Source organism: Diabrotica virgifera, chromosome 9 (assembly GCF_917563875.1).
Source record: "Diabrotica virgifera virgifera chromosome 9, PGI_DIABVI_V3a".
NCBI lineage: Eukaryota > Metazoa > Arthropoda > Insecta > Coleoptera > Chrysomelidae > Diabrotica > Diabrotica virgifera.
In genome coordinates, this window is record NC_065451.1 from 6216114 (window position 1) to 6243749 (window position 27636).

Here is a 27636-nt window from a genome sequence, read left to right on the forward strand (position 1 = left end):
AACATTACAATGAGAGATACAGAGAAAGATCAGAGAAGCCAAACAGAAAGAACTGGAGAAAAAGTGTCAAGAAATCGAAATTCTACAAAATAAATACGACGACTTCAACGTGCACAAGAAGGTAAGAGAAATTACAGGCAAATGTAAAAACAGAAGAATAAGTAAACTTGTTAATGGCAATGGAGAGATATTCATAGACAAAAAGAGTATCGATAATACCTGGAAAATTACATACGAAATTTATTTTTTGATTAGAGGGAAAACCAATCACCAATACCTACGGAAACCGGACCACCTATATACTAGTGGCAGAAATAAAAGCAGCCATAATATCACTAAAAGAAGAGAGAGCTCCAGGACCAGACGGTGTACAATCTGAATTTCTTAAGCTTCTTGATGGATGAATCTTGAATACTATGTAATATCTTTAATAATATCTATGACACAATATCCCAAAAGATTGACTAGTCTCAGGATTTATTACGTTACCAAAGAAACAGGGAGCAAAAAAGTGCGAAGAAAGTCTAATGAGCCATACATTAAAACTTTTTCTTAAAATTATACATCGTAGAATATACAAGCTATGCGAAGAGAGAATAGAAGACACAGAGTTTGGATTCATGAAAGGCGTAGGTAAGAAAAGTTGCGCTGTTTAGTCTACAGCAGCGTTTCCCAACCGGTGGGTCGCGACCCACTAGTGGGTCGCGGGCGTATTTCAGGTGAGTCGCGGCGTGGCTCTTGCAGTAGCTCAATAACGTACATATATATCATCATGGGTAGTGATGTACAATTTCCGGAAAGATTCAAACACCGGAAAGTTTCCGGAAACTTTCCGGGAATATTGGAAACTTTCGGAAACTTATGGAAATATTGTATTTTTTCTTGTTAGTCTATTGTATGTTAGTGTGTATTGTATGTATGTTGTATGTCTATTGTATGTTAGTTCTATAAAAATGTTTTCTTTTTTGTCAATAAACTTAGGATGGTTGGTTAATATTTTGTCTATACACTGCTTAGCTAATATATGCTCTTTACCAGTGATGCTTTGTGCTGTTAAAAGTATCAAGTAAGTTTGCAGCATAGTGCAGCTTCACTACCATTTTTTTTTATTTAGATATAACCTTTTCCTCGGGCTTACTGATTGGAAGTAATGGAATATTCTCGGTAAAAATATTTACTATGTCCTTAAATGCCTCGACAACCTGGGATATTTTAAACATATTGCCTTCCAATAAAGTAATCCATTTTACAATAATTATTATTGGTGTTAGCACAACTGCTACTTTTTGCAACTTTATTCAAAATATTTTATCATCCAGACAGTTTTATTTAAAATTCCGTGAAAATTTTAAATTTTCTCCCTCAATGACCATAAGCATTTGTAAAGCACTTTCAAACACAATAAGGCTATTTAACAATTAAGGATTGAACCCGATCTAGTTTTTACAGGAAGTTTTAATGATATAACTTTATTGTAGTTTTGAAGCTAGATTGTATTAAATCGGGCAAGAGATATGTGGGAATTAGTTACCTTTTTAACAATTTCTTTACAACATGCCTCAACATTTTTAAGAGAATGTAGGTTCATCAAATCAGACACCAGCAAATTTAATGTATGAGAAAGACAGGAATATGCTTCAATACAATTATATTTGTTTTTTATCGATAATTTTGCCTTTGGAATCATATCAATCGAGTTGTTTCTATTTATCGTTGAGTGTAAACTGTACATTGCAGCGATTTATCGGAATTGGGGGATTGGAGTTGGTATCGGATTGCCGCAATTTATTGTAATGATCGAGTTGTTTCAGTTTATAAGGCCGCGTTTAGGCACAGCGATAAATCCGTGCAATTTATCGATATCAATCTAGTTGCTTCAGTTTATCGTTGTGTGTAAACGGTACATTGCAGCGATTTATCGGGATTGGCATTGGGTTGGAGTTGGTACCTATCGGATTGCATAAATTTATTGTAACGATAGAGTTGTTTCAGTTTATAATCAATTGCGACAATAGGTATATCGCTGCTTCTAAACAGCTCTATAAAAATCAATAAATCGTAGGAATTTATCGTCACAATAAATTGCTCGCATTTATCACGGCGCCTAAACGCCACTTAATTGATGGCAACAATTGATCGCAGCGTCTAACCAGCTTTAAAAAAATCAATAAATCGTAGCAATTTATCGTCACAATAATAATCGCATGTATCGCGGCGTCTAGACGCCCTTAAAATAACAGAATGGTTTCTTATATTTGACCAGTCATCACACTGAATGCCTAATTCTCAAAAGTTCTCAGAAATATTATGGAAAGTTATCGGAAATATTCTCGGAAACATTCTCGAAAGTTCTCGGAAATATTCTCGAGAATTTTCCATTGAATGTTTCCGGGAATATTTGCGGTCAGGAGAAAATTTCCATTTTTTATAGGCGAATATTCTCGGAAACTTTCTAATGTTCGCGAATATTCGCTTGGAAATATTCTCGACTCACATCACTAATCATGGGTGAGGGATGGGTCGCGAATATGAAAAAATATCAGAAGGTGGGTCGCCAGACAGAAAAGGTTGGGAACCTCTGGTCTACAGGTATTACTTCAAAGATGCAGAGATATGACTTGCGATATTTACACCTGCTTTGTGGATTACCCAAAAGCATTGAAAAATGATGGATGTTCTAACAAAAGTCCAAATGAATGATAAAGACCGGCGTATATAATATAAGATTTATACTGGAACCAATCAGCTACAATAAGAACAAATCTTGGAGATGAACCAACTGAATCGATCCAGATTCTACGTGGCGTTAGACAAGGATGTATACTACCACCTATATTATTTAACCTATATTCAGAGGAAATATTGAGTGAAGCCTTGGAAACTTGCGAACATGGAATACTACTAAATGGAAAACGCCTAAACAACATCGACTATGCAGACGACACCGTTATATTTGCAGTTTGAATAGTTTACAGCAAATAATAAACAAAGTAAATGAAGTAAATAAAGTAAGGGCAGAAAAGCGGTAGACATGCTAAGCTCTCTACTATGGTCTAAAGATATAAGACAAAAAACGAAATTGACAATCTATCGTACCTTGGTAGAGCCTATTATAACTTATGGGGCAAAAGTTTGGCAGATCACGAAGAAAGATAGAAAAAGGATAGTAGTAGAAATGGATTATGTAAGGAGAGCGTGTGGTATATCCAAAAAGGATCACATCAGGAATGAAGATATGAGAAGAAGGGCAAATACTCTATATTCCAGTCCAGATAGAATTGAAACGAGACAACTAGTGTGGTATGGTCACGTTAAACGAATGAATGAAAATATATGCCCAAAGAGCTTTAAATTACATACCACACCACAGAAGAAGAAGAAGAGGAAGGTCTTCACTTGCCTGGGAAGAAAATGTAAGGCACATCATGAGAGATAGAGCCATCAAAGAAGACGAATGGATGGACAGAAAAAGATGGCGTTCGAAATGCGAGAAGCGGCAGAGGCTGTAGGAACCTTGCTTATAGACAGATAGAATGAAGTAAGTGAAAGATTTGGACTACAAATAAATATATCAAAAACTAAATTTATGGTCATTAGGAAAAATAAAATTAGAGACGCCCAACTGCCTATCAAAAATACAACAGTGGACCGAGTAACACAGTATACCTATCTTGGAACAATAGTAAACGAACAATGTGATCACTCACAACAAATAAAATGTAGAATAGAGAAGGCTAGGAGTGCATTCAATAACATTATTAAACTCTTTAAAGGTAACAACCTCAATCTGGAGATAAAAGTAAGGTTCCTACGATGTTATATCTTCTCAATATTATATAATGGAGTTGAATCCTGGACACTCACTGAAGCGATGGAGAAAAAACTTGAAGCCTTCGAGATGTGGCTATACATGCGAATCCTAAGGATATCATGGACGGACAAGATAACCAACAAGACCATATTACGAAGAATGGGGAAAGGAAAAGAGGTGATGTATGCCATTAAAAGGAGAAAGTTAGAATATCTCGAACACATAATGAAAAACGGCATTAAATACAGATCACTGAAGGTAATCCTTCAAGTAAAAGTATTCGGAAAACGAGGAATTTAGAGAAGAAGAATATCATGGTTAAAGAATCTGAGGAAATTGTTCTCCACAACAACAACAAATCTATTTAAAGCAACAGTTAATAAAATAATTATAGCCAGAATGATCGCCAATATTCAAAACGAATAGGCGCCAAAAGAAGAAGAAACCTATGACGTGCTACCTAATTGTTTGACTTTTAGTTTATGAGAAACATAAGAGTAAACCATTACTTACGAGTTCTTCTACATAGGTCGTGGCCATACTTGCATGAGTTTGTGTGGCATTGAGCTATATATTCCAGTTCCTTGCTATAACTCTAAAAATTATAAATTTAATGGATATATTATATTATCAAATTGAAGCAGTGACAGGAACATAAGCTTTTAATTGAACAGATATATGGTTGGTCCAGTATAAATCTCGACGCACGTCATTATTTACGTCAGAGATATAAGCTTAGATTGTTGCCAAATTACAAAAAAATCCGGAATTTATTTTAAGTCAAAAATATCACACAATTATTGCAGAAGTGGATTATATGGTGGAGCAAAGTATGCTAAATGTGCAGTCACTCGAGCGCTGTGGGGACCTATTGGGTTGTGATTATTAGATCCTAAAACCAAAAAAAGTTAAGTAAAATTTTCCATTTTAGTGGGGACTTTCCATTTTTTAATTTAATTTTCCATTTCCAACAATCGTTTTTTCCGACTATAGCGCCAACTATCCATAATTCGAAAAAATGTTTCGAATAAAAGTTGCTTATTTTACTTAAAGAATCCAAATCTGCAATAAAAATTTGGGGCTCCCATTTAAGATTTTAAAGTAACACCCCACTCCACTTCCTTGGGGGGTCGTGTTTGGTACCATTCGATATATTCTTCAAAAATATTTAATAAGTGTATTTTGCAGTTTTTCGATCTGATATTTATTTTGCAAAATATCGCGGGCTTTGTATTTAAAATTTTAAATTTACCCCCACCCCTTTCCGTAGGGGGTCATGCTTGGTATCATTCGATAGACTTTTGAAAAATATTGAAAACGTAGTTTTTAGTTTTTCGATCTGACGTTCAGTTCACGAAATATTCGCTTTTTTTTTGTGAAAATTTTGACCCACTCATTTCCTTACGCCCCGCTCAAATCGTAATCTAGGGATAATTTATATAAAAAAAATGGTCTAAACAATTAGACCAGTAAGGATCTGCGAAAAAACGTCCATTTTTGTAAAATTTAATAAAAAATTTTGGTCTTGGTAAAAGGTATATTATTTTTAGATTGTCAATTTAAAGAAAATAATATACCTTTTACCAAGACCAAAATTTTTTATTAAATTTTACTTGTAATTAATGGTATACAGCCAGCTACAGGAAATTCTTCCTAGTGGATGTCCATTTTTGGATGTGAGAGGTGGCATTCGGATTTTTGCAGATAGAGTTAGGTGACACCTTCAGTAATAAAAATTGACTTATGCTCCTTCTCAAATATGCCCGGAACATTAATAAAAAAATTAAAATATTTAAAATTTCGAAAAACATCGATTTTTTTCTGCATTCTTTGCTTATAACTTTAAAACGATTCGTTTTGGAACAAACTCGTAGAGAAATAAAATAAAGATAATTGAATTTTGTATGATATACGACTGGTAAAAAATGTCTTAAGGTATTATCTTTTCTGCAATATAGCAATAAATACAAAATAAGGGGGCAAAATAAGTCTGTTGTTATTCAATATTTTTTAACCACTTTGGTGGCACTTACAACCTTAGTAATTCACTTAGGAAATTCTTTGTAACATACTTAAATCGTGTACCAAATTTCATTAAAATCAACCTAATAAATTTTGCATAATAAATTGGCAATCTAAATGTTTTTAAAAAAGTTCAAATTTTTTAAAATCTTTCTGAACAAAAGGTAGACCATTTAGAAGTTGGCTAATTTTTTTACATATAAAGAGGTGCTCTACCTATCTAATACACTTTACAGAATTAAAATCGGATTATTTAAGGGGCCTCAGCAATGTTTTTAATTTATAAACAATTTTTTGGCTTATAAACAAATAGCTTTGTTTAATAATAAAAAAATTAATTTTTATCAATGCAAATAATTAAAACCGGTATAATTTGACTTAAACTTTCAAATGCTGTCAGCAGAATTGCTATTTTATTTTTTAATCAAACGTTATTCGCGTTCAAAAATTGCAATTTCTCGATTTTTTGAAAGTTCCACCGCGTTTATCTCGAAAACTATGCATCCTACGAAAAAACTTGTAAGAACATTTTTTGCTTAGAATTACCCAAGAAATACAAAAAAATGTTTTATTTTGCAAAAAATCGATGTTATGTAATTCCTCAAGTTCTTTGTTTATAACAATATTATCGACATCCGGATCAACTGTTACCCAAAAAATTCGTGTTATACTGGTCAAAATACATAAAAAAAACTTGGGTAAGTCCATCTAAATAAAGGAGCCCTTCCTGGTCACAGCACTAATTTGTTTATAAGCCAAAAAATTGTTTATAACTTTAAAACATTGCTGAGGCTGCTTAAATAATCCGATTTCAATTATGTAAAGTGAATTAGATAAGTGGAGTACTTCTTTATATGTAAAAAAATTGACAAATCTTTGTATGTTCTAGTTTTTGTTGTGCAAGATTTTAAAAAATTTTAATTTTTTAAAAAAGTTTAGATTGTAAAATTATTATGCAAAATCTAGTAAGTCAATTTTAATGAAATTTGGTGTACGGTTTTAGCATATTACAAAAATTTTCTAAGTGAATTAGGAAGGTTCCAAGTGTAACCTAAGTGATGGAAAATCATTGAATAAGGACAGGCTTGTTTTGCCCCCTTATTTTATATTTATTGCTATTTTGAAGCAAGGGTGACAAATTAAGACATTTTTAACCAATCGCATCTGATAGAAAATTTAATTATCTTTGTTTTATTTCTATACGACTTTGTTCTAAAATGAATATTTTTTAAGTTATAAGCAAAAAAAAAATTAGAAAAAAAACGAAATTTTTTGAAATTTTTAAATATTATATATTTTTTTTAATGTTCCGGGCATATTTGAGAAGGAGCATAATTCAATTATTATTAACGAAGTTATCACCTAACTTCATCCGCAAAAATCTGAATGCCACCTCTCACATCCACCTAAAAACAGATTCTTACTGGTTAAATACAAACATTTCATTTTGACAAAAGGCACAAGATATACATTGCTAGAACCCGATATTCGAAAAAACTACTGGTTTAAAAATTACGACTATCCGAGAAGTTCCATAACAACCATATCTCGGATGAAGTTTGAACATGCTTGCTATCCGGCACATTTATACAAAATAAAAATAATTGATAACAATTTTTGTGATATTTGCAATGAAACGTCAGACTTAGATCATATATTTTTTAATTGTAAGAAGTACACACATCAGTCGGACATTCTTACAAAAAATTTAAGAAGTTTAAACGTTTATGGTCCCCATAATGTTATGTATCTTTTGGCTCTGAGTGATAAACGTATTTTTGATTTTATTTTATTTTTCCTATATGACTGTAAAATTAAGTTATAGAAGACTAGATTAGGCTTGTAACCTTAAATGTCTTTCCTTTTGATTTCCTACATGCCTGCCTTACCGTGTGGGGTGGGTATGTAGGTAATCAATAATTAATAAAAAATGATAAGACAAACCCTTGGATGAGAAAAGTGTGACCCTTGTCCTTATTACAAAATGTTTATTAAGATCAATTTAACAAAAATTCACTTTGAAAAAAAATATGTTTAATAATAATATATCTATTACACGAGGGCATTTAGCACAAAATAAATAAATTTTTAAATACAGCACGTAGAGACTTGCAGTTTTTTGCATTATGTTCAGGATGACGTCAGGAAAAAAGTCTATTATTCAAAAATGGGTAGAAATGCATAATTGCACTGTAAAGTGCATAAAATGCATCCAAAATTGCATAAATATAAAAATAAAGTCAAAATCAGTATACTAAGGAACAAAATTTAATATTTGGGTTTTTTTTTGGGTCACTGAATACGATTACGCAATCAGAACTGACCCCCGGATCACCTGGTGCCCAAGGTCAGTACAAGAGACGTCATCTTCTGGAGTTTCGATTGTTTTGGTCATTAAATCGATGTAAACGGATTACTCACGGGTGTTAGGGGTCACTAAGCACTAATAATATGCCATCAGAATTGACCTCCGGAGTACCTGGTGCCCAGGGTCGTTACTAAAGCAAGTCATCTTCTGGAGTTTCGAGGGATTTCGGCACTAAATTGATGCAACTGGACTATTCGGGTGTTTTTGAGGTGGTTAAACACGAATTTGCCATCAGAACAGACCTCTGGATCACTTGGTGCCCAAGGTCACTGCAAGGGACTTCATCTTCTGGACTTTCGATATTAAATTGGTGCAAACGGATTACTCGGGGGTTTTTGAGTTCGCCAAACACGAATATGCCATCAGAATAGACCACCGGATTACCTGGTGCCCAATGTCACTGCAAGGGACGTCATCTTATTCTGGAGTTTCGAGGGATTTCGGTATTAAATTGATGCAAATGGATTACTTACGGGTTTTTGGGGTCGCTAAACACGAATATGCCATCACAACCGACCCCTTGTGCACCTGGTGCCCAAGATCACTACAAGGGACGTCATATTCTGAAGTTTTAAGGAATTTCGGCATTAAATTGATGAAAATAAATTACTCGGGGATTTTTGAGGTCGGTAAACACTAACATGCCTCAAAACAGACCATCGTAGAACCTGGTTCCCAGGGTTACTGTCACTGCAGGGGCATCCACTAGGCGAGGTTTTTGGTACTATATTGATGCAAACAGATTACTTATAGGTTTTTGGGGACGCTGAACACGAATATCGCATTAGAACAAACACCGGAGGACTTGGCGCCTAAGGCACGTCATCTTTTGAAGTTTCGAAAGTTTTACATCATTCATACAAAGAACATTTCATCAATTTAGTGCCGAAATCCCTCCAAACTCCATAAGATGACGTGCCCTAGTAGCTATCCTGGTCACCAGATACTTCTGAGTTCAATTATGATATCATACTCGTGTTTATCAACCCTAAAAACACGTAAGTAATCCATTTGCATCAATTTAATACCGAAAGCTCTCGAAACTCCAGAAGATGACGTCCCTTGTAGTGACTTTACACCAGGTGATCGAGAAGTCTGTTCTGATGGCATATTCGTGTTTAACGATTCAAAAGCCCCGAGTAATCCATTTTTATCAATTTAATGCCGAAATCTCTCAATCTCCAAAAGAGGAAGCCCCTTGCAATAAGCTTGGGCTCTAGGTGCACAAGGAGTCGGTGTTGATGGCATATTCGTGTTTAGCGACCTCAAAAATCCGCAAGTAATCCGTTTGCATCAATTTGATACCGAAAGCCCGCGAAACTCCAGAAGATAACGTCCCTTACAGTGGGCTTGGGCACCAGGTGATCCTAAGGTCTGTCCTGATGGCATCTTCGTGTTTAACCACCTCAAAAACCCCCCAAGTAGTCCAGTTACATCAATTTAGTGCCGAAATCCATCGAAACTCAAGGAGATGACTTGCCTTAGTATCGACCCTGGGCACCAGGTACTCCGTAGGTCAATTCCGATATCATATTCGTATTTAGCGACCCCCAAAACCCGTGAGCAATCCATTTGCATCGATTTAAAGCCGAGAACCATTGAAACTCCAGAAGATGACGTATCTTGCCGTGATCTTGGGCACCAGGTGATCCGGGGATCAGTTCTGATGGCGTAATCGTATTCAGTGACCCAAAAAACCCCCGAAATAATAAATTTTGTTCCTTAGTATACTGATTTTAACTTTATTTTTATATTTATGGAATTTTGGATGAATTTTATGCACTTTACAGTGCAATTATGCATTTCCACCCATTTTTGAATAGTAGTTTTTTTCATGACGTCATCCTGACATAATGCAAAAAACTGCAAGTCTCTAGGTGCTGTATTTAAAAATTTATTTATTTTGGTGTTTTTAGTGCTAAATGCACTGGTCTATATTCTTAACAAAAAGGTCGGTCAGACTTAGATAACCTTAACTTAGATTACTATTTAGATAATTTAGATAAGATATACAGGGTGTAACGAAAATACAGGTCATAAATTTAGTCACATATTCTGGGACCAAAAATAGTTCGATTGAACCTAACTTACCTTAGTACAAATGTGCACAAAAAAAAAAGTTACAGCCCTTTGAAGTTACAAAATGAAAATCGATTTTTTCCAATATATCGAAAACTATTAGATATTTTTTATTTAAAATAGACATGTGGCATTCTTATGGCAGCAGTATCTTAAGAAAAAATTATAGTGAAATTTACACACCCCATAAAAAATTTATGGGGGTTTTGTTCCTTTAAACCCCCCCCCCCCCCCAAACTTTTGTCTACGTTCCAATTTAATTTTTATTGTAGTACCATTAGTTAAACACAATGTTTTAAAAACTTTTTTGCCTCTTAGTACTTTTTCGAAAAGTCAGTTTTTATCAAGATATTTTGAATATTTTTCAAATCCACCACATTATTTGTATACCTCGTCCAATTTACTTGTTGATTCTAAAAAAGAACACACGCACCGCCTAAATATTTCGTGTTGGTATCGTGTCACAGGCTATGGCGCGGATGACGTGCAACGGTAAGTAAATTGGACGAGGTATATATGGTTAAGTACGATTATGGAGACTTGGTAATAATATGAAAATTTATTTATGATTTACATTTTTAGGTATATTTTGAACCATATTAAAAAAGAAGCCACATCTCGATAAAAGGTGTCTTGTCGAAAAAATACAAAGAATCAAAAAAGTTTTAAAACACCGTGTTTAACTAATGGTATCGCAGTAATACTTTAATTGGAACGTACACAACCATGTGGGGGGTTTAAAGGAACAAAACCCCCATAAAATCTTTCTGTAAACATATTAAAAAAGAGCCGCAACTCGATAAAAACTGCCTTATCGAAAAAATACTGAGAGCCAAAAAAGTTTTAAAAATATTGAATTTAACTAATGGTATCAAAAAAATAATTTAATTGAAATGTACACAAAAGTTAGGGGGGGTTTAAGGGAACAAAACCCCCATAAAATTTTTATGGGGTGCATAAATTTCACTATAATTTTTCTTTAAAATATTCCTGCCATAAGAATGCCACATGTCCATTTTCAATAAAAAATAAAAAATCGATTTTCATTTTGTAACTTCAAAGGGCTGTAACTTTTTTATGAGCATATTTGTACTAAGGTAAGTTAGGTTCAATCGAACTATTTTTGGTCCCAAAATATGTGATTTCATTTATGACCTGTATTTTTGTTACACCCTGTATTATGTTGACGTTAGCGAAAAAACTAATATATGAGAAACATTTTGTTGAATTTGTTTGCCGTTAAGTTTGTACCGAAAGGTTATGATGTCATTAAATCTATGACGTTCATTCCTAATTGTTTGACTTCCAGTTTAGTGACAGTGATTTCAGTATATTTGTCTAAAAAATTTTAAGAACGAACAGACCTACGAATTAAATATTTTTTGTTGGCATCATGTGACGTCACTTGCTATAACGCGGATGACGTATATCGGGATTTATGCTGTACCAACCATACGCTAAAAAATATCCACATACCAGAGCTTTCATATTCGACGCTTGTGGTTGAGGTCCTGTCTTTTCCTGTCCTAGAGCCACTTTATTTCTGTATTTGTTGTGAAGGTCTAACACGTATCGTCTTTCTTCATCATTCAATCCCAGTTGTTTGAAATTTTTGCAATCTGTAGCAGCTCCGCAGCTCTGGAATAGTTAAAAGTTTTAAGAAAAGAAAAGAAAATAATCGTTTTCGTTTTTATTCAATTCGAGTCTCTTGCCATCCTCTGACACCGTGTTTCGGGGTCTACCCTTTTCAAAGAGGCTTTGTAAGGAGACTATGGGCAGATTATCGGAGAATAGGTGAATCGGAAATTTTATTGCTGGAATCGAATTTTATGATTGTATATATTATTAATATAGGTATGCAAAGTCCGCAGATAGTGTGTTACTTTTTTTATAAACAAATTGGCGCCCGCAAATCGTGTTTTTTTCAATTATTGCTCTATAACTCTAAAGATTTTAACTTTACACCAAAAACACTCAGATAAAAATTCACCGTAATTAAATTCTGTATAAAGACATGCTTCTCCCGATTTACTTCGACGAAAATTTTCTTCGGAAAATGCGGGTTCTTTCAACAAAATCTTTAATTTTCAACTAAAATTATAGGTAAGTAATTATTTATCAATAATTAAATAATTTGGTGATATAAAAGATTTTTGGTATATATTATATTTTCAGACGCCGATGGAAATTGAATAAACAGTTTAGTAACAATTAAATTGTTAATTAAAAATTTACGGTCACTATAATAACCATAATAATTATGATGCATAGGAATAATTATTATTTTTTTATAAAAAGGCACTATACCTATCTAATCCATTTTACAAAATTGAAATTGGACTATTTAAGCTGGCTCAGCAATATTTTAAAATTATGAACAATTTTTTGGCTTATAAACAAATAGACTGTCTCGAGAAATATTTAATTAAATTAAATCACAAAAACGGTATTGGAAAGAACGCGGTAGGACACTTCTCTTAACCTTCGTAAGACGGTGCGGGGTGCAGCTGCACCCCAGACCTCGTTTTTCTCACCTATCTTTTTTAATATTTTTTTTTTATTTTTGCCCATTTTTTATTCGCATTAAATTCCATTCTTAACGCACTCCACCCATTACAGCATTTAAAACTGTTTGCGTTAAGTGCTTTTTTGGAAAAATGGCTGTAGGATGCAAATGATGAAAATTTCGTATCCTGAATTGGGCATTTCTGATGTTCTACCTGGAGCTAACAGAGCTACGGGACGAGGTAGGTGTTACTTATGTCACAGAAAAAAGACAGAAAGTCCCGACATAACTGTATTGTGTGTAAAAGCTTTGTGTTGCTCACTCTATGAAAAATTTCATGTATTTGTCTTGCAACGATAATAATTTTTTTTAAGAAGAAATGAATACTTTGTTTTTAAAATTATGTTTCATAGTATAATAAGCAAGTCCTATTTATCTTTCAAATCAACTTCCCCGACGTTCACATATGAAAAACAATAGATATAAGGATGGGGTGCAAATGCACCCCGTACCGTCGTTTACGTAAGAATCTAAGCACCGCCTTAAGAGGGTTAGAAGAAAAAACGTTTCATTGCGATGAGTAGTTCCTGAGATACAACCGGTCAAAGTTGACCGGTTCGGCAAAGATATAAACAATAGAATGATAGTTATTAAACCATCATCTTTTTATATCGGTCCCCTTTCTCCACACAAATTTTCATATATTTAAAAGACTCATAACATATAGTATAATAATAAAAACTATCGACATTACTAATGAAAAATGCCAAAAAAACCAAAATAATTCTAATCAAAAATTAGGTTGGAGAAAATGGAATCTCAAAGTTCAAAATCGGTATACGTTAAAAAATGCATTTTCTCGGCTTCCCATGGAGCAATTTTGTTTCATTTTTTTTTGTTCCCAAGTAACTCGAGTAGAGCCATCTAACTAACGCATTATTAAGTGTCAAAGTTGGTTTTGTTTTGTTATAATAAATTAATTTATTTATAAAAAAATAAAACTACATATTTTTCCAGTTGCAGACTTTTTTCAGATAATCTTACCACAAGTGTACCTTTTAACGTTTAAAATACAAATATTCTCATTTGAAAACTGTATACTAATTTAAACAATCTGCGTTTAAGCAAATTAAAAATAAATTAATTTATTATAACAAAACAAATGCAACTTTGACATTTACTGATGCTTTAGTTAGGTGGCTCTACTTGAGATATTTGGGAACAAAAAAAAATTAAGAAAATTGCTCCATGGGAAGCTGGGAAAATGCATATTTTTACTGCATATCGATTTTGAACTTTGAGATTCCATTTTTTTTTTCAACTTGATTTTTGATTGAAATTTTATGTATTTTTGGTATTTTCACTCGTAATACTGATAGTTTTTATTAATATAATATATGTCATATGTTATAAGTCTTTTAAAGATATGAAAATTTGTGTGAGGAAGAGGACCGAAATAAAAAAGTGATGGTTTAAAAATTACCATCCTATTGTTTAAATCTTTGTCGGGTTATAAATTTGACCGGCTATATCTCAGGAACCCCTCATCTCAATTGAACGTTTTTTCTTTTAAAAGAAGCGTCCTGCCGCGTTCTTTTCAATACGGTTTTCGTAATTTAATTTTAATTTAATATTTCTCAAGATATTCTATTTGTTTATAAGCCAAAAAATTGTTTATAATTTTAAAATATTCCTGAGGCCACTTAAATAGTCCAATTTCCATTCTGTAAATAATTATTCTTATGCATCGTAATTATTATGGTTATTATAGCGACCGTAAGTTTTTAATTAACAGTTTTATTGTTGCTGAACTGTTCATTCAATTTCCATTGGCTTCTGGAAGTATAATCTATACCAAAGAGCTTTCATATCACCAAGCTATTTAACTATTGATAAATAATTATTTACCTAAAATTTTAGTTGAGGATTAAAGATAAAAACCCGCATTTTCCGAGGAAAATTTTCATCGAAGTAAATTGGGAAAAACATGTCTCTATGGTTAATTTGCAAAAATGGACTGGGACAGAGAAATAAGAATGGCGACCGTCTAGTGGAGTTCTGTGTAGAACAACATCTTACAATTACAAACACGTTTTATCAACATCATCCACGGAGATTATACACATGGCACAGCCCAGATGGACGAACAAGCAATCAAATAGACTACATCTTAATAAGATCAAGATGGAAGTCGTCGTCCATCAACTGTAAAACATATCCTGGCGCAGACTGTGGAAGCGATCATCAACTCCTGGTATTGAACGTTCGACTTCGTTTTAAAGTCCCAAAAGAAGACCCCAGAGAAAAGTTATGTTTCTATGTCCATCAAAAATCAATGACTTCCAACAAAACCTAGAAGATGCTCTTTCTTTAGACCAAGTAGATAGTGACCCTGAGAGCACTTGGATCTATCTCAAAGATAAGGTAATCGAGGCTGCAAAAGACTGTGAGGCAGCGGTTTCCACTGGCCGTAAGCCATGGATATCCGATAATAGGTGGACTGTGATTCAGCGCAGAAAAGAACATAAAACTAGATACGGAACAAACGATGAATACAGAGCGTTATCGAGAGAAATCAGAAAACAGTGCCGCAAAGATAAAGCTGATTACATCTCTCAAATATGCGGAGAGATAGAGGAACATGGCTGTCGAAATGAACTGAGGGACTTATTCCAGAAGATCAAACTCCTTACCAGAGAATTTAAACCTCAAACGTGGTCTGTAATAGATAAGGAAGGTAATTTAAAGACCGATACTGATGAAATATTGGAAACATGGCGAGACTACTGTGGCGAGCTATATAAAAATAACGAGGTATCAGCAGAAAATCAGTGGCCTTCTGACTACCCTAGAGAACCTACTGTCTTACTCGCTGAAGTCAAAGATGCAATTAAATCACTAAAGAGAAATAAATCCCCAGTCATTGATTCAATACCTTGTGAAATACTACAGTTATTAGGTGACAAAGGATTACATATCATCCATTCTATCTGTGTCGCTGTTTGGAATTGAGGAAAATGGCCATCTGATTGGTGTACCTCAATTTATATCCCACTACACAAAAAAGGAACTACTACCAGATGTGAAAACTACCGCACACTATCACTAATAACACATGCTAGTAAAATCTTGTTGTATATCATCAAAAACAGATTAAAAACCTATCTACATTACCAAATATCTCAGGAACAAGCGGGGTTTGTAAAGGGTAAAGGTACAAGGGAACAAATCCTGAACCTGAGACAACTCATTGAAAAGTCTAGAAAATTTCAAGTACCTATGATTATATGCTTCGTTGACTACCAAAAAGCATTTGATTGTGTAAACTGGATAAATCTGTGGTCAATTTTAATAGAAATGGGCGCACCAATGCACCTGGTGACAATTATTAAAAATCTGTACCAGTCTAATATAGCGACAGTACGAGTAGATCAGAAGTTCTCAAACCAATTCAAGACCGAGAAAGGTGTTAGACAAGGATGCGTGTTGTCACCTGACTTATTTAACATTTATGGTGAACATGTCATGAGGATGGTTTTAGAAGGATGGGCCGGTGGAGTAACAGTAGCTGGTAGGAAAATCTCCAATTTAAGATTTGCTGATGACACTACACTTATAGCAGCAAATGAGCAAGAAATGTTTGATCTTCTATGAAAAGTTGAGTACGAAAGTAATAGAGTTGGTCTGAAAATCAATAAAGCTAAGACAAAAATAATGGTGGTCGACAGATTTGACACTATTCAACTGACTAACATATTGCAGGAATACCAGATAGTAAACACCTTTGTCTATCCCGGATCTAGTATAACTAACGATGGTAACTGTGAAGCAGAAGTTCGGAGACTTATTGGTATGGCAAAAAATGCGATGAGTCGCCTAACTAAAGTTTAGAACTCTATCTCTCAAAATATCAAGATGAGACTGGTGAATGCCCTTGTATTCTCAATATTTCTATACGGAGCCGAGACTAGGACTCTTCGCGCATGCGAGCGCCAAAAAATTGATACCTTTGAGATGTGGTGCTGGAGAAGAATGCTGCGCATACCTTGGACAGCTCATAGGACAAACGTTTCCATTCTAAACCAACTCAATATTAAAAAAATGCTGTCCACAATATGTCTGCAACGAATTCTGCAATTATTTGGTCACGTGATTCGCAGAGGTGACGACAGTTTGGAGAGATTAATTGTTTCTGGAAACATTCCTGGGAGAAGATCAAGAGGACGATCACCAACTAGATGGTCTGACCAAATAAAACATTCAGCTGGAAACTCATTTTGCGAAGCTCTTAGAGCAGCTGAAGATAGAGACCAATGGAGAAACATTGTTAGGAATATTGGAAGAAATCACGATCCTTAGTAATGGGGAAACGACAGGAGAGAGAGATGCATAATTTAGTTACGGTGAATTTTTATTTGGGTGTTTTTGGTGTAAAGTTAAAATCTTTGAAGTTATAGAGCAAAAATTGAAAAGAACACGATTTTCGGGTGCCATTTCGTTTATAAAAAAAGTAGCACATTATCTGCGGACTTTGCATACCTATATTATTAATATATGGAATTATAAAATTTGATTCCAGCAATAAAATTGCTGGTATATAACTTTTCCTTGTATTTTGCTAATTAGCCCAGAGTATTTGTAGTTAACTCATATATAGATGTACTTAAAAAACAAATTCTTGGACACATGTTCAGACACTACAGATAACTTCCTTCAACAATATTAGAAGGATAAATAGAAGGAAAATGCGAGTGGCACAAAGGCGCATGGAAAGATCGATTCTCGACGTGAAAAAAAAAAAGACAAAATAAGGAACCAAGACCTGAGGAAAAGAACAGGTGTCACTGATGTCGTCGAACGTATAACCAAGCTGAAATGGAATTGGGCAGGTCACATAGCGAGACTGAAAGACTCAAGATGGACCAGAAAACTACTTGTCTGGCGCCCAAAAGAAGACAAACGCAGCAGAGGACGACCACCAACACGCTGGATGGACGATATTAAACTAATGTCCAAAAAATGGCAACAAGATGCACAGAACCGTCGAGAGTGGCGAAAAATCAGAGAGACCTATGTCCAGCAGTGGACGAAAGAGGTTGCATGATGATGATGAAATAGAAGGAAATTGTGGTCCTGGCAGACAACAAATAACCTGGCTACGTAACATTAAGGATTGGATAATGGATAGGCCTAGACCTCCAAACCTCTAAACCTCCACCATGAGTTATACCAATGTTAAAAAGAACCCTCTATAGCAAATGATGCAAAAATACAAAGATTGTGCTGGGCAGGTCACCTTGTAAGAATGGATAATGACAGAACACCTAGTAGAACGCTTAGCGGAACTATGATGGGATATCGGATAGCAGGAAGACCAAGGAAGACGTGGATAGACGAAGTGAGCACCGATGCTAAAGAGATATTGAGGATGGATAACCGGTAGATAGTAGCCAGGGACAGAGATACTTGGAGGCGGATGCTGGAGGAGGCCATATCTTGCATGGATCCAAACTTTATAGTGTCGTTGAGTAACGAAGCAGGTTTGGATCTGAACATATGGTAAACCGAAATACTCAGTAAACCTAATAAGTAAACAACAGAATATAAAGCCCTCTATATATGACATGTAAATAATACAAAATGTTCGAGCCATTTTAAATATCATATTAATTGTTGCTTGTTTTGTGTGCACCCTGTATGCAAAACCGTTAGTTTATCGAGAAGCGTTAAAAGCGCTGGGTAGTGAATATTTTTGTAATATGGGCACAGCAACCTTCTTCTACTTATCTGTTTGTTTTGATAATAATTACGTCAGATACATATCAGTTCATTGTTTCGTTGAATCGGCGAAAACCTTCGAATCGCTGGGAAGAATTTAACCTTGGTGTAGGAAAAGATGATAGACCCGATGGTGTATAATGATGATAGACCCGAAGAACTGGAGACTTTAGATGAAGGTGAAGGACCAGAAATACTAAAATCAGAAATACAACATGCTATAAAATTGGCAAAAAACAAGAAAGCCGTTGGTCCCGACAACATACCTACAGAAATCTTGAAGCTCATAAATGAGGAAAACATTGGAATACTAGTCAAACTTTTCAATGATGTTTATTCGACTGGTGATATCCCTGAAGATTGGTTAAAGTCCGAATTCATAACCCTACCAAAAAAAAAACAACGTCCGAAAAACTGTAGCGATTATAGAATGATAAGCCTTATGAGTCACACCTTGAAAATCTTTCTACGTATCATCCACAGTAGAATCAGAGATAAATGTGAAGAAGACCAGGATGATACACAATTTGGCTTCAGAAATGGACTGGGAACACGGGACGCACTCTTTGCACAAAATGTGTTATTGCAGAAATGCCGAGATCAAAGGAAAGACGTATTTGCAGTATTTATTGACTATGAGAAGGCCTTTGATCGAGTACATCACAAATTAATTAAAATATTAAAGGATAAAGGAGTTGATAGTCAAGATGTACGAATCATAGAAAAATTATACTGGCATCAAACAGCGACAGCTTGCATAAATAGAAAATTAACAGAAATATGCAAAATACAAAGAGGTGTCAAACAGGGTTGTATACTGTCCCCACTGTTATTCAATTTATATGCAGATAGAATATTTAAGGAAGCGCTGCATAATTTGGAATGGGGTGTGAAAATTAATGGAATTCTGACAAATACAATCAGATATGCAGACGATACAGTTATTTTAAGTGATGATATGAATGGATTACACCTTTTAAATGCTATTGACACAGTGGGAAGAGAGTTTGGCCTAAATGTAAACTGTTAAAAAACAAAATACATGGTATTTAGCCATTTGGCCCATCAAGATTCACGGTTATATGTTGATGGTCATATAATTCAAAGAGTACCCAGTTTTAAATATCTTGGTTGCCATATTACTGAACAACTAGATCCAGATAAAGAGATAAAATGTAGAATCGAGATAGCCCGCACGACATTTTTAAAAATGAGGTCATTGTTCTGTAATGATACCTTGCAACTTCAACTTCGAAAGCGCATTATTAAATGCTACATTTGGTCAGTCCTCTTGTATGGTGGCGAAGCATGGACATTAACAATATCCACCATTAACCGTTTGGAGGTCTTTGAAATGTGGCTACACAGACGTATTCTGAAAATACCATGGACGGCTATGCTGACAAATGTGGCAGTCCTTAAGAGAGCAAATGCTACCCGCGAGCTGCTTGATAACATCAAATATAGAAAGATGGCCTATTTTGGATACGTAGTAAGGGGAGATCGGTATAATATTCTTCAACTTATTATGATGGGTAAAATCGAAGGACGCAGAGGAATTGGTAGAAAGCAGACCTCTTGGTTGAAGAATATCCGGGAGTGGACAGGAATTAAGAAAGCAGAATACCTATTTAGAATAGTTCGAGACAGAGACAGTTTCGCCATGTTAATCGCCAACGTCAAGGGGACTTAATAGGGCACGTTAAAAAGAAGAAGCAGGAAAAGAGAATTTCGGCCAGATAGCGAAATCGTTTTTATATTCAGAATATTACTGAGTGAGATATTGGTTGGATGTGTGTGGTTCTCGCGTCGTTTGACCATTCCGGTTTACAGTAAAACATTATACACACATTTTAATTATACGCGGTGTGTTTTAATTATCCATTTTAAAGGTACACTGTTTACTTTTCGCCATTTAATAATTTTGCAAGTTGTTAACTCTTTGACTTAAAGCTAATTATAGAAGATAGAAGTACAAAGGCTTTTATTTAATTTCGAATCTCGGGGGTTTGTTGAGATCGGGTAGATTTTTAGAGGCCCCCACACCAAACTTGAGCAAGTTGATCTAATTGTTTACCTTAGATATCAATTAAATTGTAACGCAGAGAGTTACGGTAAAATTAGATCCACAATAGAGCAGGCCAGAGACGCTTTTAGAAGGATGTTCAAGGTAATATAATATGTAACAAAGACCTAAAAATGGTATTGAGGATCCGCCTACTTCTCTGCTACGTGTTCTAGGTCTTATTTTATGGTGTCGAGTCTTGGACTGTCAATAAAATTGATCTAAATCGCCTTGAGTCTTTCGAAATGTGGTGCTATCCGATGTGAGCTCGTAGGTAGAGGGGATATTTAAAAGTTCGTTAACGCCAGTAGTGACAACTCAGTAAACTTTTGCTGGAAATATTACATAAATGTCAAAGTAAAACATTGAAATTAAAAATAATAATAGGAAAAAATATTAGTTGGCCAAATCTGTGGCATATGTTTTTACCTCAAATATACTTACGTTTTAAATATTAAAATTTGTTTTTGTTTACATTTATCTATAATTAATCTATTAATCTAAGCGTCAGCTGTACAATAATTGTCAAAGCATCAGAAGTAGAAAAGAAGGAAACTAATATTCGCCAGTCAATGCATTGTAAATATTACACAATAAGAAGTAAAACATAAATTTAAAACAACCATTTGCTATTATTCGCAATAATTTTCTCATTAAATTTCCGGCAAAAGTTGTACTCGTAATCCGCTAGTTGGCGATACCAGCGAAGCCCATAGCGAATAGAAAAATTTTAAGAGTTTCTTGTGGAGATGATTCAAAACTCCACAATAATACTAGAAGCAAGACTAGGTACCGAGATTATAAAAAGTATCAAGAAGAGATAGCTAGAGTATTTCGGACAAGTAATGAGAGGTCCCAAATATAGGTTGCTACAAAATATTATGCAAGTGAGAATAGCAGGCAAACGCAGTCCAGGACGAAAAAGTACTTCATGGTTGAAGAACTTGCGAGATTGGTATGGTGTTGATACAAGCATACTATTTAGGGTGGCAGTGAATAAAATTAAGATAGCTATGATAGTAACCAACGTTCTGAAAGGAATTGGTACATGAAGAAGAAGAAAAACGAAACTAAATGATAATAAGAAACAGAATATAATAAAGAAAGTTATGCTTCTAAGATACCACAAGATTGGCACACCGGTGTGTGCACACAATACTGTGAAGGATTTTATCCTTCACCGATTTTTAAGAAAGGACAAAGAACAGGTCCGGACAACTACAGAGTTTACACAGATAAAGAACAGAGAGAAACAGCAAGGATTCAGAAAAGACAGATTAACGACGGACGCAACATTTGTCATGAAACAAGTGAAAGAGAAGTCGATAGAATATAACGAACCCGCATATATTTACTTCATAGACCTAACAATAGCTATTTGTATAACAAGGGAGGAAAGTGCTACTTTTTCTCCCGAGAATGAAGGCGGAGGGCAGTAATCATTCAAATAAGGAAAAGGCACTTACTCCCATGTTATACATATGGTTTTCCCACCTTCCTCAAATTAATAACAAGTCATTTTTCATTTTTACTTAATTTATTTATGTAACTAACCAACAAAATCTATTAAAACTAAAACTAACAAGTAGGTACAATATAACTGTCAACTGTCAAATATAAGTCAAATTATTAATATAAACATTGTTAAATCAAAATAACAATTTACTGTTTTTTACCATTCTGCAAAATACAGGAAAAGTACAACTTTGCTCCCTACAATCAGATCCGGAAAAGTATACTTTCGGTAGAGGTAGGTGGAAAAAGCATTTAGCAGCGATAGACTTAGCGATATATTACAGAAAATAAAGCAAAAAGAATACCGGCAAGCATTGTGGAAGTCATAAAACAAATGAACAATAACAACACGGCAAAAATTAAAACAAACGTCACCACTACGGCCAACATACAAACACCAAGGGGAATAGGCTATTGATTATATTCAAAATAAGATAGCTAAAAGGAACTACAACGTTAACGGGGTTTTAATATTTGATATGGTCAATGGACATCTATATATGAAAAAACCGCGGAGTGCTACCATTTAAAGGGGTGCGTTTTTGAGAAATGGGTGAATTAGTCCCTGGGCACAGGTTACATTAGGGTGAGTTCTATGCACTTTTGATACAAATACGTCTACATAAAAATTGTTCCTGGTTAAATTTCCTATCTAAATCTAACTTTTTAAAGTCAAAGATACTTTTTTTTACAAAAATATATTCAAAAGAAAAAGCACAAAGAAACCCAAAAGAAAGAAATTTTGTTTTTTGTCCCAAAACTTTTACCACGGTGATATACGTATAGACATTGCTTCACAGAAAAAAAAGTTACATATTTTCTCTTTAAAATGATGTTTGGTAGAGGTCATTAGGATTTACAGTTTTCGAAATATGATTTTTCAAAGTTCGTCACTCACAGCAATTTTGGGCAATTTTCCTGGTTATTTCGCAAATATTGTTCTGTAACTTTTTTCTACGTAACTTTAGGTATATGCAATGGTACACGTAATAGGAATAGAAATCAATTACCTTTAAAATGGTCTACTTTATAACGTTGTACGACTTTTTTTAAAGAGATTGTGGTTTTTCAAGGTTTTATACTTTTAACGATTTTTTTATGATATAATATAAAAATAAAACAAAATTATTATATAATATATTATATATTATATAATACCTAGTATAAAAAAATATTATTTTTTACATTTTTTACGATTATTTTTGAAATTTCTCATTATAACTTTTTTTCTTGTACATGAATATACTATCTATATATTGCGCAACAAAGAGGGCTTACTTTCTGTTCTTTAAAATGGTGTATCATCTATATTTAAATACATAATGGAAACCGAGTGATTCTTTGATATTTTTTTACTTGTATTATTTAAAATATATTTTTTTTTTAAATTACAAAATAATTAGTCTTAAAAAACATCACTTTAGTTAAAATTATTTAAACGTTGACATTTAAAAAATTTTCAAAATCAAAGTCCATCTCTTCGTTAGCATTAGCTTCAATATCTTCCTCTGACACTTCAGTTATCTTAGAGTTCCCACAATTAGTACCCATGCACATGCACCCTTTGCAGAATATTAAACAACTAATTCCTATCTTCCTGCAACCGCAGTTTTGTATACAAACTTTGGTACATTTACATGCTATTTTTTCAAGCAAAGCTTGTGGTGCAGGATCTTTGACAGTAAATATTGGAATTAATCCATATTTTCAAGTTTGCCCGGCCGAGTCAAGTGGATCAAAAGTATTACCTATAAAAAATAAGATTCAATCATAACACACAATCACATAAAAAAGTTATAATGGGGAATTAAAAAAATAATCCTAAAATTAAAAATCGTTGCATTGCAAGTACTTATTACAATTTGAAAAAGCATATCTTATTTAAAAATAACCCTAGAATAGTTAAACAGAATAAGCTTTCTTTTTTATTATATAATATATACCATATAGAAAAAAAAGTTATATTGGGAAATTTAAAATAATGGTAAAAATATAAAAACTCGTTAAAAGTCTTGAAAAAGATAACCTCTTTAAAAGAAGTACAATATTATACAGTAGACCATTTTAAAGGTAATTGATTTCTATTCGTCTTACATATACCATTGCATATACCTAGAGTTACGTAGAAAAAAGTTACAGAACAATATTTGCGAAATAACAAGGAAAATTGCCCAAAATTGCTGTGAGTGGCAAACTTTGAAAAATCATATTTCGAAAACTGTAAATCGTAATGACCTCTACCAAACATCATTTTAAAGACAAAATATGTAAGTTTTTTTTCTGTGAAGCAATGTCTATACCTATATCCCCGTGGACAAAAGTTATGGGACAAAAAACAAAATGTCTTTCTTTTGGGATTCTTTGTGCTTTTTCTTTTGAATATATTTTTGTAAAAAAAAGTATCTTTGACTTTAAAAAGCTATATTTAGATAGGAAATTTAACCAGGAACAATTTTTATGTAGACGTGTTTGTACCAAAAGTGCATAAAACTCACCCTAATGTAACCTGTGCCCAGGGACTAATTCACCCATTTCTCAAAAACGCACCCCTTTAAATGGTAGCACTCCGCGGTTTTTTCATATAGAGAGATTCATTGACCATATGAAATAATAAAACTCCGTTAACGTTGTAGTTCCTTTCTATAGTACATAATCAATAGCCTAGAATCAGGTAGGGAGACAGCCTCAGCCCATTTCTATTCAACATGGTAATGGATGAAATAGTGGAATCGCTACAACTAGGATACATACTCGGTCATAGTATAATCAGTATAGTGTGCTATGCGGATGATGCAGCCCGATTGCAGAGGATGAGGATGACCTACAAAGACATCTTTATCGATTTTACCAAGCATGTCGACGACTCAACATTAACATATCCACGCAGAAAACAAAATGCATTACAATTGCGAAAGATCCAATTACCCAGCCAGAGACCTAAGAGGACAAATAAACATGACCACAGTCATGTCCGGATGTTTGACAGATGTGGTCTGGAATAACCCATATATGAGAATGAACAGCAAAGTTAGAATTTATAAAAATTGTATCAGACTTGTTATGACCTATGGTATTGAATCAAGAGAAGACACCAATAAAACCAAAAGCATGCAACGAAGAGCCGATATGACACTATAAGACGCTAAGAGAATAAGACAAGACGGGATAGAATACGAAACAACATCATCAGGCAACAATGTGGCGTGCAAGATGTAGTAAGATGGGTTAGGCAAAGACGAAGAGGATGATTCAGTCATCAGTCATCTAAAAAGAATATAGAAGCACAGAGTACCAAGAATTGCGCTAGAAGGAAAACCAGCTGGCAAGCGTTCATCAGGGAGACCACCAAAATGATGGAGAGATAGCTGGCAGTCTACCTCTCAAGAAATACTTCAACGTCGGAATTAACAGATCTACAACAAGTATAAGAAGAAGATGCTACTAAGGTAAACACTACTTACCACATTTTTTCTTTCACACACCGTCTGTAAAGTATTACCACAACTTAATTTGCAATAATCAGTTTGAGCTTTTGCAGCATAAAGTACGAAAAGCAAATAAAACAGCTTAATACGTCTATCCATTGTGTTGCTTCTGATACTGTTAAGTGTACAATATGTTTAATTGTTTCGCAAAATGTTTTTTATACATGTTGATATCTTATCAATATTCTAAGAAAGCCCTTAAGTGCCTTTTTCATATAATTGGTTTTTCCGTTGTTAAGTGCTAATTTTGAATAAAATTACTTATAATTGCAGATGATGGATAACATTTTCCGCATCAACAATAAAAGAAACATTCCTTTTTTTATAATAACCTGATAAGTATGTAAATGACTAATATTTGTTTACAGTTATGTTACAAGTGAACAATTTTTGTATTAGATATGTATAATTGGTACATATTTTAGCCTGACAAATATAATTATAATTTGCAATTTGTCATGGAACTTTTTAATTTTGTTTATTCTTAACATTTATAAACTTATAGGGTTAATCCCTTCTCAAGGTGCCTTCATTTTTTCTGAGAATCATTCATTTCGTGTTAAGGCTATGGGTACATAATTCGCAAATATTTTACGTGTATCCCTACTTTTTCTATCTTTACACGGCAAATTACGTGTAGTAAAATTCACACTGGTATGGATATGTAAACATTACTAGAATGTCATTCTACTTGAAAATGTCATCATTAATTTAAAGAGATGGGTTTTGAATGGTCTTGGATAACTGTTATTTTTATAATTGCAAATTATTAATTCAATTAATAAATGTGACTATTTCATTCATAGGAGATTCTGACCAATAGAAAGCTACAGACATGCAAATTAAGGTGATATTATAATTTTTGATAATCTCCCGTCGTTCAGCATATTACGTCAGATGCCCTTCATTGCTACGAAAAATACATTCAGTGACATTAATGACAAATGTTTTAAAAATTATAAAAGTGATGACTTTCAACCGTCAAATACATATTTATAACAACTGTGTGTTTAATTTCACTAATTGGTACTTACATATATAAATTACAATAAAATTTTGGTTTTGAACAGTTTTATTCATGAAATAATCGCAACAAATTGCACTCGAACTCTAAAATTAATATAGAATTTTTGCCCTCGTGACACTTTGACATAATTTCACTCGCCTTCGGCTCGTGAAATTAAAACTGCCAAAGTGACACTCGGGAAAAATTCAATAATTTTAGAGCTCTTGTGCAATTACTACTGATAATTTTTTCACTAACTATTATTCAGTGATTGTAATAATTTATTTGTACAACAAAGACTAATACTCAATCGAGAAAAGAGGAAAAGTGTTAAAGTGATTTTTTAATAATATATTGTTATGGAACGCTTACAATTTTGAACATCTTTAACAACAAAATACTTGGATCACAGAATATATTATGCTGATGTATTCTCTGCTTGGATCTTCCACAAATAATACACAATAAATAACTTTTTATTAAGTTCACGTCTTAAATCAATTATTTATCAAATACACTATATATCAATAATATTTAATCAATAACTCAACATATTCCCGATGCAATGTCAAATATTTAAAATTGTCACTGATTGTCAGTGTCTGACTATATTCGGCTGAGTGCGTTGTAAGACAAAGATAGATTTGGAAAATATTACCACGGCATTGTGTTCATTTTTTTCGAATCCTGAAAAACCAATAAATATTTTAAAAAAATTTAAACGCAGAATGAAAGACTAAATTGTTACCGAGGGCCAAAAGTCCCTTAGAATAAATAAAAAGTTTATTTTGAATGAGATATTTGACATTAAAAATCACACTAAATTTTCTCTTAGTTTTTCACCCCTGTAACTTATTAAAATAAACATTATAGAAGTTCTCAGGGGCTTACGGCCCTTGCTAATAACGTAATCTTTCATTCTACGTTTAAATTTTTCAAAAATACTTATTAGTTTTCTCAGGATTCGAAAAAAATGAATCCCCATTTGAATAGCATTGCAG

At 33.7% G+C, this 27636-nt stretch overlaps 1 protein-coding gene across 4 annotated transcripts in view; it reads right to left on the bottom strand.

Annotated features, from left to right (window-relative positions):
- The window catches only part of LOC114326626 (venom allergen 5-like), a 40720-nt gene extending 14836 nt beyond the window's left edge, over nucleotides 1-25884 (bottom strand). For all 4 annotated transcript variants that reach the window (XM_028275064.2, XM_050662051.1, XM_050662052.1 and 1 more), the window contains exons 1-3: nucleotides 25606-25884; nucleotides 11757-11918; nucleotides 4325-4406 (exon numbers count right to left, since the gene is read on the bottom strand). In XM_028275064.2, coding sequence (XP_028130865.1) covers nucleotides 4325-4406; nucleotides 11757-11918; nucleotides 25606-25728 — 367 coding nt within the window. In that variant the 5' untranslated portion in view covers nucleotides 25729-25884. The remainder of the gene's footprint in view (nucleotides 1-4324; nucleotides 4407-11756; nucleotides 11919-25605) is intronic.
- Between the last annotated feature and the right edge of the window lie 1752 nt (nucleotides 25885-27636).